Source organism: Vicugna pacos, chromosome 12, assembly GCF_048564905.1.
Source record: "Vicugna pacos chromosome 12, VicPac4, whole genome shotgun sequence".
NCBI lineage: Eukaryota > Metazoa > Chordata > Mammalia > Artiodactyla > Camelidae > Vicugna > Vicugna pacos.
In genome coordinates, this window is record NC_132998.1 from 40,512,660 (window position 1) to 40,532,736 (window position 20,077).

Below are 20,077 nucleotides of genomic sequence, written 5' to 3' on the forward strand. Positions count from 1 at the left end.
TTAAAACTTTTTAAAAGGTTGTGTTAATATCAGAATGTCAGGAACTTTCATCTCTTTCCCTGATATGGAAAACTGAATTCTCAGCAAATTTATTCAGGGACAGAAAAATACGCAACTTAAATAAAAAAGATATGAGGGTTCATTGCACTCTAGTTTTAAGATACACTTCTCAGTGAATGTTTCAAAGGTTCGGAATCAAGATAGAAGGGCGAAGATCTTATATCAGACAAATTTTACTCAACATGAATCTCTAACAGACATTACTAGGTTTCAAATTATGATTACTACTTGCCTGTGACATCGATGATGATTTTGCAATTGTGGAATAGTTCTCTGTCTCCAACTCCCAGGACACATAAGACCCAAGCATATATATCTTAAGCATTCTCCTAAGAGGAGAGTAACAGTCCTAAGATCTTGCTATATTATGTTTCAGGCTGGCAACTGTGGGCACTGCACAAAAACTGTCAGATGCCACATGGGTTTAGGGGACAAGACTTGGGGGAGGAGGTTGATTTTTTGCTTTTAGATATATTGCTGAATCTCAAGGGATCTTGGGAGTAGGGGTGGGGTAAACTACCACCCCCCCCCAAAAAGGGAAAAAATTGTTTAGGCTAACTATTTCCAATACTGGCTGCAATTCAGGATACCTGTGTAGCTTTGAAAAATTGAGATATCTTAGCCCCATCCAGCTCTATCAAAACAGAATCTTCAGGAACAGAATTGCAAAAACGGTTTTAAAAAGTTTCAAAGGCAATTTTGATGTAAAGCTAAGGCTGAAATACACTGCATTCCCAAGTGCATATAAAAATAGGGTATTTGCTCTTACATAGCTCTTTTTTTTTTAAATGTCAGATAACTCTGTATCATTTACTATAGAGATCAGAAAGTTACTCAAAAAGCAGGATATATAGAACCTGAAAAAATTAATCATACAGTAAGAATTTAATTGAAGAAAAGAACAAATAAACAGAAAGTTTAAATAAATAAAAGTGCAATTATGTCAGCTAAGTATTTAAAATGTTACTGAAATGACCAATCTTAGAAATGGAAGTTAGGATGAAAGACAAGGCAAATTACTACCCACTGGAATCAGGTTCTTAGAATTATGGCAAGGAGTTATCATCATCAGTGAAGACTACAGACACTGGAGTAAGACATTCCCTACCTTTTCAAAGAACAAAGATAGCAATTAGAGAGTGTTTAGCATCTGAAGGACTGCACAACACAGCTAATAAAATGAAAGACAAATTTTAAGCAATTTTCTTTATAAGTCACAAGGTTTTAAGACTCCAGGAATAAACAGCGTTATTGGGAAGGTAAATTTTAAATTTGAAAAAAAAAATAAGGTAAGAAAGCAGGCAAGATTAAAACTCAATTACATTTGAATGACTAAAAAGCTACAGAACTTCAAAAAACAATCTTGCTATTATGAGTGCACTATCCAAATCAACAGGAGCATGAAGCAAGCAGTCTGTCTTTAATTCAGTATAAACAAGGCAAATATCAGGCAACCCTGTGCCTAATAATTCTTCAGCCATCAACAGTGCAGTTATGTATTCTCATGCTAATGACCCAGGCATCTATGATGCTTTCCAGTATTCCCTATCCACAGAATTTTCATTTTTTTGAAAGATAAAATTTATAAACATCTGGAAACTCCTAAAAACTCTTTAAAAATCATTTCCATCTTGATGGCATCAGAGTTGAACTACAAGTCCATAATTCTTTTCTGATATAAACTGTTTCAAAGAATTGGAGTTAGATAAAAAAGAAATCATTGATTTTAAGGCAAAACAAACCTTATAGAACTCTGGTATTCCTTGAGAGAAATCTACCCTTGTCTTGTGAAGGTGTTTATGGAAACTGTAATTCAATTAGCAAAAATTTTATCTTGTGAATTAATTTTTTAAAAAACACCTGTAACCATCAAAATAAAAGAAATGCAATAAACTGTGTCTAACATGACATGCATGTCCCCTGGTCCAAGACCACTATATAGTTTATATTCTTATTCTGGCTAAGCAAGAAAGTCTTCAGACTGAATGTCTTTTTTTTTTTTTAATTGAAATGTTAAAAATCCCTACTCTGTGTGATCCTATACTATTCTAAGGTTTTAAATACCATCTACATGCTTGTTACTTCAAATTTTTATCTCTGGTCCTGACCACTTTCCTTCTCTCCAGACTGACAGATCTATCTTCATCTGCATATCTAAAAGGAACAAAAACAGGACTCTCAGTTTCCTTTCCTACACGTTGTTTCATCTGTCAAATTTATCTGTGGAGATCACTGCTAAAAAACTTGAGTCAAGAAGCCTCTCTGGATGTCAAATTCAATGTTTTTAAGATTGCTTACTTTTTCATAATAAATTATAATAAAATGATTTGCCTATTTTCCTAGCCCACTGCTTATTAGAAACAATGATTTTGAGAGTGCGGTAGGAAAGTAATACTAAAGAAGATAGTTTCAGCAAGTATCTCTGAAAGTGACAACTGACAATGAGAGGAAAGTGATTTTAAAACTGAGTGCCTATACCTGGCAGAAGCCTGGGATACACACACTCTTCACTAAAACTAAATGTGCACAATCACACACACCCACACCATTTCATTCAGTCTTTACAACAATACAATGAGGTAGAAATTACTGTCCCAATTTAGAAATGAGGAAGATAGGGCTGAAGAAGCTGAAATAATGTCTTCTAAGTCTCAAAGTCCCTGTGTGTCCTGGCATAAAGATAACTGCGCTTCTCTAAAAACTCCCAGAATGAACCTAAAATGCTTTAAAAAGCAATGAATTAAAACTGCCACAGTTTTCCATGTCTGTGAGTCAGTTTTTGTTCTGAAAATTTGTTTGTCGAAAACAACCTTATGGTTACCAGAGGGGGAAGGGAGTAGGAAGGAATAAATTGGGAGTTTGAGATTTGCAGATACTAACTAATATAATATAAGATAAACAACAAGTTTATACTGTATAGCACAGGGAACTATATTCAATGTCTTGCAGTAACTTATGGTGGAAAAGAATATGAAAACGAGTACATATGTATCCACGTATGACTGAAGCATTATGCTGTACACCAGAAACTGACACAACATTGTAAACTGGCTATACTTCAATAAAAATATATATATACCAAAAAACCCCCACAAAAACTGCCAGTTAATGACCACTGACTGTGTATAAGACCATGCTAGATGACTCAGGGGATATGAAAATGAACCAGAAGTTCAAGCTTGTTTAGGGAACGCCTCAGTCTAAATACATAAATATTTTAAATAAACATTTAAATAAACACTAGGCAGAAAATTACAAACATCACAGGAAAGATATGAAAGTTGCAAGGAGTCTTAAAGATGAGAAATGTTTGCTTCTAGCTGGAAAGATAGGAGGGTTTTTTCTTTTTTTTTTTTTTAAGAAGAGAAGTCATGTAAGGGTTGCAAAATATGGGTAGGATATGGCAGAAGTTGGATGGGAAGGAAAGGAGAAGGGAGGAATTCTAGGCTCAAAGAAGAACATGAACAAATGTAGAGGTGAAGAAGACTACAACATGTACCCTACACCTTTCTCTCGTTGATATCTGGCTTCGCCTTGAGGGCATGGTTTACACTGTAGCCCTTCCAAGTGGTGATGGTGCTCTTTTTCATCCTTTGCAACAATGGGCCTGGAGTTAGAGTAGGTGTCCTCCTTGATCCTTACCACTTCCAGACCACTGTCACTCCTTAAAATCACTCATCTCTGAATTTCAAGTCACTTTATTATCCACTATCCCTCCTTGTCACAGTCACCAATCTCTGGGTCACACATAGCTCCTGCTTCCTTGTTCTCTCCAACATCACAGTTGTCAAAATTCTTAGTGGTTTCGAAATCTACACAGATGTATCTTCTAACTCTTGCCTTGATGTCTTTTCTTCCAACGATTTTCATGTTCATCCTCCTTTAACTAGTTAAACGGCCACAGTCATATCTAATAAAAATAAAGGGGGCCCTACCCACCACTCCCCATCCCTCTAAGGATATTCTGAAGTGTATGTGTGTGTAAGTACTTTTTGGTCATCACACTGAATGAAAAGTAATGATGGTACTTGGTGGATGAGGGCCACGTTGGGTACATATCCTGAAATACAGTTCTGTGAAATGCCAATAGCATTCCTATTGGAAACTAGCAATGCTCTAGCTTGACCCTACTCAGACATCAAAAATTCTTCAGCTCTGTAAACCACTGATCAATCACCTTTTCCTCATCCTTCATCCTCCCTCACAGCCCTTCATAACCAGCGTAGATTGTGTCCCAATATTATAATCAATCCCTTATCTATTTGTTTAGTAATACACATCTGACAAAATCCTAATCCTGTTTAACCATATTCTCCATGCCTGTACCAGTGTAGCTATAAAGCAGCAGGAAAAAACACATACCCAAATCAACTTGTTTAATAAAGTATTGCTAACCTCAAGTAGGGTGTTAGAGTTGCTTGACGATCATAATGTATTTTCCTAGTCTATACACTTTCCTGGATCTTTGTTTCTTAACATGTGATTTACAGGCTAAGTATCACCTAGGAATTTAACAGAAATGCAGAACTTCAGGCCCTACTCTAAATCTCTATATATCAGAACATGCACCATAATAACATCTCCAGGTGATTCACAGGCACGTTGAAGTTTGTGAAGCACTGTCTTAGATGACTACCTCATACCCTCCCCTATTCTGAGATCTCCTGCACTTCCTCTCCCTTCTCACACTCTACTGGTGATTCTGCTTCCTGTTTCACTGAGAAAAGAGACGTAAACAAAGGCCAACTTCCAGAAGCTATTCATCTATTAATCACTTACCTATATTCATGTCTCTATACTCTGCCTTCCCGTTTATCACAGATTAGCTGTTGGTTCTATAACTGAATGACTGAAATCCTCACCCTGAGCACCAGATCCTATTTATTTCTTCTCATCTATTTAAGGACATTGATCCAGTAATTCATCCCCTGACCTTGAATTATTACTTTTCCCAGTGTCAACGGATTAGATGCACACGTTTTGTTTCTCCCCCCTTAAATAGAAAAACCTCATCATCCTACTACCTCTCTTGACTCCACATTCAGCACCACCACCATTTCTTATCATGATTTAAATGATTTTTCAGTAACAACTTCAATTACTCTTCCTCCACTGTCCTAAAAGCACTCTATCAGGCTTCTGCATCTATCACGCCACTGAAATTGCTTATCAGTGCTACCCAACAACTCTATGTGTTTAAGATTCCTTAAATGTCTGATATAAATAGCTGTAACATATAATCCAATTGAAAATAAGCCAGCACTGAACACTGTGGTATTCAAGTCAGTTGGAATAAAGCTTGAAAATAAACTCTATTTCCCACAAATATCATCAAGTTTTTTTTTAAAAAAGAAAATAAACTATTCCAATAGGTTTATTAATTAATAATGCTTACCTGGCTGAACATGGGTAGCCTGTAAGAAGTACTTCAAAGCTCTCTCAAAGTTCTTTTCATTTTCCAGAGCATGACCCACATTATTCCACAATTTGGCGTTATTTTTATTTACCTTAAATACACAAGTACAGATAGAGATTAGTTAAATTGAAAAAAAATTCAGTCTAATTGACACAAATTTTTATTTGGTATGCTATTAGGAATGGTGTATTCCACAGAAATGCCAATGAATGTGTGAAGGTGGACCAAAGCTACGAACTTCCAGTTATAAGTAAGGTCTAGTGATGTCATCTACAGACATGGGGACTATCGTTAACAATACTGTACTGCATATTTGAAAGTAGATAAGACAGTAATCCTTAAAAGTTCTCATCACAAGAAAACACTGTAACTATATGAGGTGATGGATGTTAACCTATTGTAGTGATCATTTTTAATATATATATATACATATATATATATCAAATCATTAAATTCTACACCTTAAACTAAGACAAAGTTGTATGTTAATTGTATTTCAATAAAACTGGAAAAAATCATTCAGATTTCTCCCAGAAGAAAAAAAAGTGTATATATGTGTATGTGTGTGTGCATGTGCGTGTGTGCAACCCTAATTAACACAGATACTTGTTTGGTATATTATTAGGAATGGACTATTCCATGGAGATGTTCTTGGAGATGAGGAAGGGTCAAATGAACACTGCTTCATAAAATTTACTCTCTCTTTCCTTTCAACATCAAAAGACTAAAACCACAGCTCATCTATTTTATATATTAAACCTTTACTAAAAGTTTTATTTCATTAAAGCATAGTGCCATCTGAAAACTCCTCCTCTACTAATTATATGCTTTTGGGAGAGGAGTTTGAACATAAGAATATGTTTAAAGACTGCACTGAGTAGTTATTTTTAGGCTCAACATAAAGCTATTTATAATAGTCTATTATGGTAATGGAAACCCTGGAGAATATAGAAGTAGCCAAAAGAGACTTAAGATTTTAGAGATTTGAAGAGGGAGTACCTGAAAAGAATCTTTGCTTATAATTTTTATAGAAAACAAATTTTACGATTTTTAAAAAGAAATATTCCCACGTATGTTGTCCATTCTATAGAAATGCTGTACCACTCCGTTCTGCCAGTTCCTATTTTTCCTACCTTTCCTACAGATTATTATAACCATTGGTTATCCTCCACATAGTAGGGCACCATTTTTTGCCATGTATTTCATTTCATTAAATCTAAGATGCCATCAATTATAAAGCTTATCATTATTTTACGTACCATTAAGAAAGAAAAAAGGTCACTAGTTAATTTTAAGATGACTTTACCTGTAAGATTTATTCTGATTTCAGAGATGTTAAAATGTACACCATAAGAACTAATGAAACAAAGTATTCTTATTTAAACATTTTATCATTTGAGCTTCTAAGAATAGCATTTGGGGAATTATTCATATATGCTCTAGACATCCAGCTAAGTGCTACCCAGAGCACTGGTTAAACAATACTGGTATATTTTACACAAAGAACAAATTATTTTTATTTATCTTTTAGTGGCTGCTCTCCCTTTTGAGATGGACCACATTCTGTCTATGGAATGAATATCTCTCTAAATAAACTTGCTTTCATTAAAAAAAAATCTTCTGGTGAAGTACTTAATATTGACAGTTATTTGTCTAGCTAAAAGTAAAGTTAAGATATACAAGACATGGCTATAAGAAATAATTGATGATATATTCTGAGTAATACTTTACCTTCAAGGCTGACATAAACAACGTATATTCAGACTCCCAGTCCCAATTTCTGTGGAGTGTTTTTAAGGCATGAGTAAATATCACCATAGACAGACAAACCCAGGATAATTTTTTTAATACACTGTTTAAGAAAAAAAGCAGAACAAAAAAACATTGTCTACATCACCCAAAACAGAGGTAAGAAATATATTAAATATCTCCAAATATCACATTGGAATTCATTCTCAAGATTAGGAATTATTCTAATAATCATCCAACTTGAGAGGGAACAATACCAAAAAAATTAAATATTATGAATACTTACACCTGTCTTCAATTACATTAAATATTTTAATATTTGCCTTTATTTCAGAAGTTTTATTTAGATTTAATGACAAAATATTAGTAAGACCAATTTTTAATTATGACTTTTTATATATTTAGTTCTTTTGTACCATTACCTACAACTTGAATGTTCTTAATTGTATTTATAAAGGGTCACTCTTATTATTGGCTATATTTAAAATCATTATTATTTACAATAAATATACATATATACCACAGATTTTCATGAAATTCTTGAGAGAATTTTACATTTTAAAGCTTGAATTATTTATTAAAAGTCATAGTAAAACTAACTGTTTTTAAAATAGATGCAAATTTCATATAGCCTTAGGCTAATCACTTGGAAATCAATTTCTCATTTACAAAAAGATAATTATACTTCAATAATCCTTATGATCCTATTAAGCACTAATGTTCTGAGTCTGTGTTTTTCGTCCAAGTAACAATTCAATTTCTTCCATTCTGATAGCTCCATTTAAGCAGGATAAGAGCACATGGATCAGAAGGAACATGGACATTGGAAATAGTGAGATGTAAATTTGAATCAAGACTCTGCTGTTTACTACTAACTGTGTGGTCTTGCATAACTCAGGTAACCTGAATGAGCTTCAATTTTTAAATGTGCAAAGTGGAGTTAAGAAGTGTCAAGATTAAATAAGAAAACAAATCTAGTTTATTGTGGAGCTGGATAATGGTAGGCATTCAAAAAGTGGTAGTGATTATAATTGGGTATATGGATAGAAACAAACAGAAAAGATTTGGTAGATGGTAGTGAAAACTGTAGACATGGATGAGATCATCAGGGAGAACATGCAGTGTGAGAAAAATGGCTATTAGTGTAACTCTGAGAAATAAAAAGCATTTAAAGAGTAGGTACAGCAGGAAGAATCTGAGAAGAGACTGAGCAGAAATGAACAAATGTTGAAGAGAATCAGGACAGAGACTTTTATAGATGCCAGGGAAATAACTTTTAAATAAAAGCACTGACTAGATTTGGCTACTAGAGGCAATTTGTTATGTTAGTAGGGTGATGTAGACAGAAGTCAGAATTCTGCAGGTTGATGGGTGACTGGAAAGTAAGAAAAAAGAGATAGTGACCATATCTTACATATATACACAGTGACTATTCTGTTCCTTAATTGGCAGTTTAAGGCAACTAGGACACGGTGGTCACTGTGAAGCAAGAAATTACAGATTGCCTACTATAAGCATTTTACATATATTAACCCAGTATGACTCACTTAAAAACACTGTATCTTAGTTCACTGCATGTGGAAGTAGAAATGACCATTTGGAACTTTAGTCATAATTATATTCTTTTTTTCATTGGGTCTGACTCAAAGTTAGTTATGTCTCAGGCTATAAAATAAAATTACATGAATATGAGGAAGAACATAGGATGAGGTAGGAGCTACTGAGCTTTCCTAACCTCAATTATAGATAAATAAGGAGACTATCAATATGCAAAACAAAAAGGTATAAAAATATGACTCATAAAAACTAAATAAACATTTGAAATATTTTAAAGTATCACACTTAATCGTTAGTAAGCATTAAATGCACTAACATTTTAATTCACCTTTTGTTTGATATTTTCTGCCATCCATGGGCTACCAAAATACAGAACCCCATGCTAGGAACATATAATACTCGCTCAGCAACAACAAATCCAACTGGAAAAAAAAGGTTTGATGCAGGAATAAATGGTAATGCCATTAAACAAAGTGCCTACAAAGAAAAACAAGACATTTTATTAAATTAAAAAAAATATGGACATCAACAGTCAAATCCAAAATCATTTAATTTGGACAATGTATTGGCAGACCATTTTTAATAATACTTAAGAATACTGATATAAACATAAAGAAGGCCACTTAGGGATGGAGACAATAAACAAGAGGATGAATGTCAGCAAGGTGAGATGAAGTTTTCTTGAATGCTAGAACTTACACTTAGGGCTCATTCAATTAAATAAAAAACATTCTTTGAAAATATATCTAAAATAAGATACTGGTAATTTTTATACATTCAACTTATGTGAATGTGGTAAAAATAAACAGACAGGAAAGGATGTTAGTAGGCTTTGGCAAAATAAAACTACAAAGGTTGATAAAATAGCCAAACATGACAGTTTCTTATAATTTTACTACTATATATTAAATATCCATATCATATTGGAAATTGTTAAGGTATGTTTCAGACAAAACAGCAGACTACTTCTATGCCACAGTACTAGTTTGCACAGTATTCAGATATGTCACATTTAACAGAGAATTAGTATATGTATAAAAATAAAAGTGGCCCCTTTAAATTAATAGTCTTTATAAGAATTTCTAAAACTCTTGACACTGTGTTAGAAGTAAACATAAAATGCTTAGATTTTTTGCCATCTTGAAAATAGGATAGCATATGGCTTCCAGATTACAAAGTCATTACAAAAGATAGGACACAAACAACTAGCACACAAATAACTTATGGAAGGAAATGAGTTGGTTGTTAGTAGGACATCTGTTTCTACGGACATCTGCTTCCATATTTTGCTACCCTGATTTGTTTTATGGTACCTAATGCAATAAATAAGTTGCTCCCTCAGCTTCATAAGTTTCAGAGTCTTCTAACAGTTTGAGAGGATGGAATGCCTTTTATTACACTTTATTAGTGAAATATAGAAATGTAAATACATTGAAAAGAATACTTTCTCCATGAATCACAAATTAATAATTTGTAATGTGGCAAGACTGAATCTGAAGAACTACCATCAAACTGTTCAGTATCATTTACATATATCAATTTATATATCTGAAATTTAAATGCTTTCTTTTTAATCAAAAATGTAAAACGTAAGAGTGCCTAATTCACTTTCCACTTTCCAGAAATGCTTGACAAAAATGACAGAGATTTGTTCCTAAATATATGATCCTTAAAAAAAAAAATTCCCAATTAATTCATGGCTGTCTTAAGGCAATTTCACTTGAAAAAATTGAAAGTATTAAAGTCATCCAAACATGCATCATGGATTGATGCATAAGCTACACAAAAAAGAAAAGACATCTCTCAAAAAATCTATCTGTTCTTGAATAAGGAATGTCTCAATGATTAACTTACTCAGACATTCTAATCTGCTCTCTATTAATATATGTCAACCAAGTTAACTATGACTAACATAGTATCTGTCTTCTAGTGATGTAAACTCTCTCAAAAAGGAAGGATGGTAGGGGAAAGAGCAAATAGCTTAGAGGCAAATCTGTTTCACTTCTTCCTATATAACATAGAGTAAACTACTCAAATCATCTTGTGACTCCATTTTTTAAATAAATAAAATAGGGATTAATAACCACATACATTATATTATTGAGATACATACAACATCTTATTTAGTAAGTGCTTAACATGGTATCTGGTACTTGAAAAGTACTTTTTTGATCTATTCATCCCTTTCAGAGATCTTCAGGAAATATCACCATTAAATAGCATGCATATATATACACATACATATATACATTTTTTTCCAGATTTTCTGTTGTAGGTTATTACAAGGTATTGAATATAGTTCCCTGTGCTATACAATAAAACCTTTTGCTTATCTATTTTAAGTAGAGGAGTTTGTATCTGTTAATCCTATATTCCTAATTTATACCTCTCTACCATCCCTTTCCCCTTTGGTAACTATAAGTTTATTTTCTATGAAACTAACACAATGTTGTAAATCAACAAAACTTCAATTAAAAAAATAACATTAAAAAAGTAAGTTTAGGACTGTACTCAAAGCAGTTATATCTAAGGTCACAACTGTTGCTTTTTTATACATATAAAATATAATTCATGCAAATCTATGTTTATTTCAATGGCACTATCTTCTCTTCATTTTTTAATTGTTTACATATATATATGTATATACATAATTTTATTTGCCAAAATTTAAAATTTACCCACCCTTCTGTTTTTTACCTTTCTTTTAGCAGAACCTCAGCTTTGAACGTATTCTACCATATACCTACATCGTCTTTATTTATGTGAGTAGCAAAGCACTACTAGATAAAGTCCCAAAGCAAAACAGGTTAATATCATCATAAATTCCTGATCTCAACTTCAAATTAATCTTTAAGACTGCTCATGATTCCTAGGTTTCTCTGGTAGGCTTACTCCCATTCTCTTTGACTATTTTGAATCTTGACTGTTTTTCTCAAACTTTTGACCCATGTCACTTTTAGCAGGTAACTACACTTCAACCTAAAAGAGAAAACTAAAGCCATAAAATAAGAATTCCTTCAATTCTCTGCTACTAAACCTACCAACATCCACATTCATTTTCATTTCCATCCTTTCTGTCGTGCAAAAGGTGTCTCCATCTATCTCAGGCCAAACCTGAGCTCAACACCTCCTTGCTCTTCACCAATCTCACTATCAATCATCCCTTCTTTCATTTAATCACTTTATCAACTGTATCCTTTCTACCTATACTAAAAATGCTCTTGCTTCTCCAACCTTAAATATCTTCTCCTTTGAAAACACATCTTTAAGCTATCTCACCCATTCATTGTGCCTATGAGGTATAACACTAGTTCCTACACTCTTAGGAAAAGATTTTTGTAGCCATGGTAACAAGTAGCTGGTTGTTAACCCCACTTAATTGATCAACATTTCAACTCAATGAGTATGTTTCTGCAAGCCAACCCATTAGTGATATTCTTTTGCTTCTAGAAGTCAGCCAACTGAGTACTCCAATGAGATTCTAAATGCCAACCAAGCAACAGTCTTTTCCGGACATCAACCCACTCCAATCTCTGAAGGTCTATCAATTCCAGATCTCTGTGCTTCCCCCAAGCCCTACATAAGAACAGCACTTTGTTATGCTTGAAGCCATTGCCTGACTGGCTATTTTCTCTTAGTTAGGAAATTCAAGCTTGTCTCATCCTTTGAAATATTCCAAGTTAAATCACCCCTACAAGTTACCTACACTAAGAATCTTCACTTCCTCATCTCTTAATCAAACCACTCTACAGAAATAAATTTCATTTAAGTAACTAATATACATACCTAAAAGAGGTCAAATTCAACTGATCTCACTTTTCAACTTGACAGCAGCTATAAATGTTAACCATTCTTTCTTGAAACACTTTCCTTTCTGTCCATTTGGTCTCTCTCCTATTTAGGTTCATTTTCCCTTACACAACAACTAAATAAAGGACTTTTTCACAACCCAGATGTAGGCTTCTTTGCTTTTATTCTATCCAGCCCCTTCAACTATTTATTGAGGAAAAATTAAGACCAAATATTGTATGGCATTAATTATGCATATGAATTGACTTCTATGCATCTAGAATGGTGCTTGCTAGTTACCATCTCTAAGACAAGAGACAAAATCCCAGTTGAGAAAGGTGTTCTACAACCTTTCCATAGGCCATCTTATCCATACCCTGATTTCAATTACTATCTCTATGACAATTATCAAATTTCTCTATGGCATTAATCAAAATTTTACCTGCAGCTCAGCCTTCATCACTGAATTCCAGGCACAAAGTCCTATTCAAAATCTCCATTAGAATATTTCAAAGGCACCTCAAACTTAACAGGTCCAAAGATAATAGTAAATATGATCTTTCTTCAAACCCTATATTTTTTCACATTTCTCTAGAATACAAGTTCTTTAAAAATGGGGACCCTGTTATTTCTTTTTATTATCATATCTGCGATGCCTAAAATGCTAGCTGGTACATAGCTGCAATAAAAAAATTTTTATTGAGAAAGGAGGAGAGTAATAACTCAGTGGTAGACCACTTCCTTAGTATACATGAGATCTTGGGTTTAATCCCCAGCACCTCCATTAAACAAAAATTACTGAATGAGTAAATTAATCTCGTGGCTGGAGCCAAAAATGATATATTTGCAAAGTATTAAAAATACTTTCTGGCATATAGTAAATGTTCATGAAAATGTTTAAGATTATTATTGTGTTCAATAATTTAAAGTAAGAGTAAGCAAAACTGTTATGAGTAAGAAGTGAGGACTGAGTTAAGAAAATTACAAAGAAATAAATCTCAGAAAAAAAAAGACTTTTCAAATAAATCAGAGTTCAGTGAGCATAGTAGGAAATACCTCAGGGAGTAATTAGAATCTTGCTAATGAGAAATGAAGAGTTACGTACTTGTAGTTGCTTATCTTTTCTGTGCCAAGAAAACAAAGAAGTATATAATATGATTCATTTCTTTAAAGACTGTAGTCTAGTCGAATAAAGGTAAGAAATGTATTTTAAAAAAGATGCTAAAAAGGATGCTTCATGATTTCAGAGTTCATACCAAATTAGGAAAATTCATAATCATTCTTTGTTTTACATGCTGAATATGAAGCATTAATCAAATTCTGATATGTAATTTTAGTATAACCTAAAATAAGTTCATAGATTAGGCTGACATGAACTAAGAAAGACAGTATATCTTCAAAGATGCTTTTGATGAATTAAAACTACTCTTAATAAACTGAACATAATATCATCTGAAAAATTCAAAAAGTTCTTACCATTAAAACAGTCTTAGAGGAATCACCAGGGTATCTGAGACTGAATACTCCCAAAGCCCCCAAAAAGCAAAAGAAAGTAAATGTGGCAAGATTTCGAATGTCTAGAAATGACTCTATAAGTGGTATTGTTCCCATGGTCCAATCACAGCAAAGCTCTGAAGGATTTAATAGAAGCCAAGCATTTACAGGAAGGAGGTAGTTAAAAGTTAGCTGCCTTGTAGGAGTTGGGCTTACAGCAGCTGGGTTATCAAACCTGCATAAAAAATGAAAAAAGAGTTATTTAAGCTAAAAGTTTTTAAACACAAAATTAATATATAACAGATATAGATAAAACACTAAACAACAGTAATAAAAACAATGTTTTATATGTAATCTCATTAAACAGAAGACAAAAGTACATTTTTATGGATAATTCTGATTCTTGACACAGTTCAAATTGTTTAACCTTTATGAAATGTCTAACTGACAGGAGTGATATTTATGAAGAACTGTTTGAAGGGCAAGCAGATTATCTATTTCCAGTTTATTACTAGAATGACTCAGACATGCATTCTATAATATTATGACATTCTGAAGAAGTGCATTCATTACATTGTGACCTTCTGATTAAAATAAGGAAAGTATTATAAAATTCATTGTTGTATGTGTCGTATGAACACTTCTGAGAACACTAACCAATGTTTTCCTACATGACACAATTCTTTCAGCACTAAATGTTAATAAAAATTATGCTTCCTGTAAAGAATTACTATGATTTTCTCTCATCATGGACAGAGAAAACTATACCACCTATGAACTCTTCCTCTCTGCTTAGACTTCTAGAAAGTTAAAAGCCAAGTTTCCAGTACAGGGTAGTAACTGTACAGGTCTATGTAACATTTTATTTAATGTAACATAAGCATATATCGTAGTTTACAGGCCATGATATATTAAATATACATTTCATTAATTCAGTCTATCTCCTGCAATAAAGTCGAATCATTTTTTTAAAAGTACATTTAAATGAATAGTTTCAGATTTTTATTTCAGTCTGTGTTCTAAACTTTATTGGCTATATTAATGCATAGTCCTTTAAAAACCCAATTTCTCAGTTTAAAATGAATAAATCAATGAAAAATCAACTTCTATTACTTATTTGACTTGGTCTGTTAAAAATATCAAATGATTGAGAAAAAAATATTAGTTGAACAAAATATACTTTAAAAACTTTCATATTTGAATACACAGTGAAAAATAACAAATCTTGAGAGTCAAGACTTGAATTCTCAAAATAACCAACAAAACTGAATACAAAGCTCCTTTCCTATAATCCATTATTCAGTGTTCATTTAAAAAAATTAAGTTTATGTGGGATAGCTGATTTAATATGTGAGCTATACTCAAAGAGTACATGTCAAACAAGTCAAATCATACTATAATCAACCTCACAAGGTAATACAATAAAATTTATATAAAACACACAAATACATACACACACTTTTAAATGCTTATATTCTGAAAAAAATATATATGTAACACACCCCATACAGCTATCCACATACACAAAACAAATACATTCACACCTATAAGACATGTTTTTCATACTGTAGAGCTGGAGATGAAAAATAGCTGAATCAAATTCTCTAAAAGGAATGATAAACAGAACAAAAACACTGAAACTAAGGAGTAAGGAAGAAAATATACAATACGTATCTACAATTCAATCTATTTCCCATAACTATTATACTTAAATGAGTTGTTCAGTTTAGTGTAGATAGACTGGAGGTAAAAATTCAGGAAGTTAAAAAGTAATTATTCTTAAAAGAAAAAAATGCTGATAAGAAGAAAAATTCTGTGGGAATATAAAGAATTTGTTGGGCATAAAAGAAATATCTGAATAAAACTTATTCTAACCAGGCCCAGCAATGCACTATCATGGATAGCAACATGAACATTTTGGTCTTTCATTAAAAAAAAAAGAGTTCTTGCATGTAGTGTCAGTCATTTAAAAAAACTGAATAGGATACTTGTATAAATTTAATTTTAAACTTTTGATGAGTAAGATGAAATGGAAAAATGCTAAATGTTAGAGTAAGAAAAAACAATATGAAGTGTTAAAATTCAGTATAACTTACGCTTCTAGCCTTACACAACTAAAAACATGGACAAGATATGCAAAACTTAACACACTGAGCATCAGGCAAAGAAGGACAATGATATCTAACAGAAGAAAAAGAAATGAGGGGAGCCTTACCTGAAGAGTTTAGTACCTGGATAGAGTTTTTAGTCTGTGTGGCAGCAAAGGGGAACCTAAGTGGAGCCCATTTATATCCCTGAGTTGAGAAGATGGAGCTGGGAGTCCTAGGAGCCCAGCGGGGTAGAATTAGTGGGCAGAATACCAGAGAGAAGAAAGATGCTGAGAAAGAGAACTCAGGAGATCCGTAGAGGATCTTGTTCCAGTTTTTGGTACTGATGAGAACTGATCAGCATATATATGTGAGGAAATACCTAAGGACAGTCGTAGTGAGGTGATTCGTGTCTCCCCAAAGTTCATTTCTATCCAAAACCTCAGAATGTGACCTCATTTGGAAGTAGGGTCTCTGCCAATGTAATTAGTTAAGATGAGGTCATACTGGATTAGAGTGGTCCCTAAATCCAATGACTGATGTTCTTATACAAAGAAAAGAAAACACAGAGAAATACACAGGGAGTAAGGCCAGGTAAAGGCAGAGAAGATTACAGTGATGCAGTAACATGCCAAGGACTGCCAAAGATTACCAGCAACTGCCAGAAGGGACAGAACAGATTCTTCCCCAGAGTCTTCAGAAGGAACCAACTGTGCATAACACCTTGATTTTGGACTCTGACCTCCAGCACTGTGAGAGAATAAATTTCTGCTGCATTAAGCTACCCAGTTTCTGGTAATTCGTTACAGCAGCCTTAGGAAAACCCATACAGTTAAGAAAGTACCTCCTGAAATGATTAGATAAAGATTCACAAATATCAAACAGAATTGGTAATAGTTCCTGAGCAGCCAGAGTGGAAATCCTCAAAATTGAGTCTATCAGGCAGAGCACTCAGAAGGGTTTTGTGTCAGCAATGGAGAAAAATTAGTCCTATCCTAAATGCTGCTGTGGTCTCCCCAAACAAAGCTGAAAAGCAAGACTAGAAGATGAAACTTTTTTTTACAAATAACTTATATGCATCCCAGAACAATGCTCAAAGAAATTTACATTAATTTCAAAATTGCACCCATCAAAAAATTACCAGGCATATAAAGAAGGAGAAAAATACAATCCATCAGGAGAAAAATTACTCAGTCTAAACTGACCCAGATGACATGGATGATAAAATTAGTAGATAAGGACATTAAAACACTAGAACATGTGAAAACATGGAATACATTAAAAAAAAAAGGCTCAAACAGAACTCAAACAGAGATAAAAAATCTGAGATGAAAACTAACTAGAAGAAATAAAGGGAAGATTAGACAGCGCAGAAAAAAATTAGTGAACATTAAAAGACACAACAAAAGAAACTATCCAAAATGAAAATGGGGAAAATAGCTTTGGAGGGGAGGGGAATAAACAGAGCATCAGTGTGACTTCAAGAAGCTTAAAATACATCTAACTGGAGTTCTAGAAGACAGGAACGCAAAGAAGAAGTATTTCAATAAGTGATAATTGAAAAATTTTCAAAATTTATATAAAGTAAAACCTACAGATTTTAAGAAGCTCAGTCAACCTAAGCACAAGAAACATGAAGATAAAATAAACAGTATCTAGAAGTTTGTACCTTCTAGCCACCTTCACCCAAAATTTCAGTTATAAGATAAACAAGACCAGGGATATAATGTACAGCATGATGACTGTAGTTAATAATACTGTATTGTATATTTGAAAGTTGCTGAATGAATAGACCTTAAAAGTTCTCAATATAAGAAAAAAAATTTCTGTAATTAACATGTGGTGATGGATGTCAACTAAATTTACTGTGATAATCATTTCTCTGTGTGTGTGCGCGCACTCGTGTGTGTATACATACACAAAAATAATTATGTTGTTCATTTACAACTAATACAATGCTATATCAATTATGTCTCAATTAAAAATATATAGAGAAGAGAAACAACAATAAAGAGAAATTACTAATAGCAATCATAGATTTAAAAACCACACTAGGTGCAGAAGCATAAGGATGAGAAGATTTCCCACTTGAAACAATGCAAGCCAGAGAAAATCAGACCCATATTTTTAGACTACTGAATGAAAAAGTCAACTTAGAATTCTACACTCTGGGAAAATATTTTTCAAATACAAAAGTAAAATAAAGATATGTTTACATACAAAAGCTAAAATAATTCATCACCAGCAGTTCTAAATGTCAAAATGTTAAAAGAAGTGCTTCGGTCACAAGGAAAAATGGTACCAGATGAAAATCTTGATTTAACAAAGAAATAAGGAACACTAGAAATGGGGTAACATAAAAGAGTTTTTTAATTTAAATCTTATCCAAAGATAACTGTTTAAACCAAAAAATAACAACGTATTGTGGGATTTACAATGTATACTCAAGAACAATGTATGTGAATAGCACAAAGGCATAGTTCTTATTTATAGTAAGTTTATATATTTATAACAACTTATTTATTGTATATGTGATGTTTGACTATATATTGTGACATTTATATTACATATACCTGCAATTATAACATCCCTTAAAGATAAACTGTGATGAGCAAAGGATGTAAACAAAAAACAAAAAAGGATGCAATCACTAAAAATTCACAGCAAAGATTTTTAGCTAAGAAGCCAAAAAGGAGACAAGAATGAAGTAATAAAAAATACTCATTCCAAAAGAAAAAAGGGAAGAACAGATGAGACAAAGAGAAAACAATTAAGACGATGGTAGATTTAGTCAAACTATATCAATAATCACATTAGAGATGGATAGATGAAATACCCCATTTAAAAAACATATTATCTGAGCAAACAAAAAATGAAGACCCAACTATATAAAACCTGTAAGAAATCTGCTTTAAATATAAAGATACAGACAGATACAAAGTAAAAGGATGGAAAAAGATAAGTCATGTAACACTAACAAAAGTTAGCTGGAGTGGTGACAGTAATAGAAGGTAAGGTGAGTATCTCAGTAGAGACTATTACCAGAGATAAAGAAGCTCATTTAATAATGGTAAAGGGATCAATTCATCGAGAAGACATCACAATCCTGAATACTGATACACTGAATAAAAGAGCTTTAAAATACATGAAGCAAAAACTGATAGAACTGTAAGGAGAAATAGACAAATATACAATTATAGTCAGCGACTTCATCATCTTTCTTTCAATAATTAATAGAACAAGTAACAAAAATCACTAAGGATACAGAAGACTTAGCACTTAACTAATTTGGGAGGTCATTATCTTGACTGTGATGGTTACATGTATGTCAGAACCGATTAATTTGTACATTTTAAATATATGAAGGTTTATTAAAAAGTATTAATTATACCTCAATAAAGCTGTTAAAAAAACTCAATGTAAATCAAAGCCTTTCTGAAACATTTACATCTTTTAAAATTCAAAGTTTAAAAAAAATAAAACAGACGGAAAAACCAAAAAAGAACCAGAATTTCATACCTGGTGAATACTGGAAGTTGGGACTGAATAACCTGGACTCTAATCACAACAAGTAATAGTGTACTGAACATCAAAACAATGAGTTTTATTAGTGTCTGCAGCATAGAAAACGGAATACTACCCTTTCCACGAAGAAACTGTCCAGCAGTAGCATATAATAATGGCAAAGTATACTAGAGAAGAAAAAAAAAATTAAGTAAAACAAATTGCAATTTACTGAAATGCTTTCAACAACTGTACTTTTCTAAATGCAAGATTAGATACAAATTGGCTATAATTATAAAATTAACATGGAAAGATTTGTGGAACTGATAATGACTAATCATGAGGCCAATAATCTTATCTAACAATGAATTATACTATACTGTATTACTGTATACTTTTCCAAATTGCCTATTGATTCCAT

General features: G+C 32.7%; 1 protein-coding gene across 2 annotated transcripts in view; it reads right to left on the minus strand.

Annotated features, from left to right (window-relative positions):
* TMTC3 (transmembrane O-mannosyltransferase targeting cadherins 3) overlaps positions 1-20,077 on the minus strand; it is a 67,273-nt gene that overhangs the window by 28,008 nt on the left and 19,188 nt on the right. For both annotated transcript variants that reach the window (XR_012078556.1, XM_006197881.4), the window contains exons 6-10: positions 19,672-19,844; positions 14,048-14,300; positions 9,111-9,259; positions 7,208-7,328; positions 5,456-5,567 (exon numbers count right to left, since the gene is read on the minus strand). Coding sequence is in view for 1 of the 2 variants with exons in the window: in XM_006197881.4 (XP_006197943.1) it covers positions 5,456-5,567; positions 7,208-7,328; positions 9,111-9,259; positions 14,048-14,300; positions 19,672-19,844 (808 nt within the window). In the remaining variant the exon portion in view is untranslated. The remainder of the gene's footprint in view (positions 1-5,455; positions 5,568-7,207; positions 7,329-9,110; positions 9,260-14,047; positions 14,301-19,671; positions 19,845-20,077) is intronic.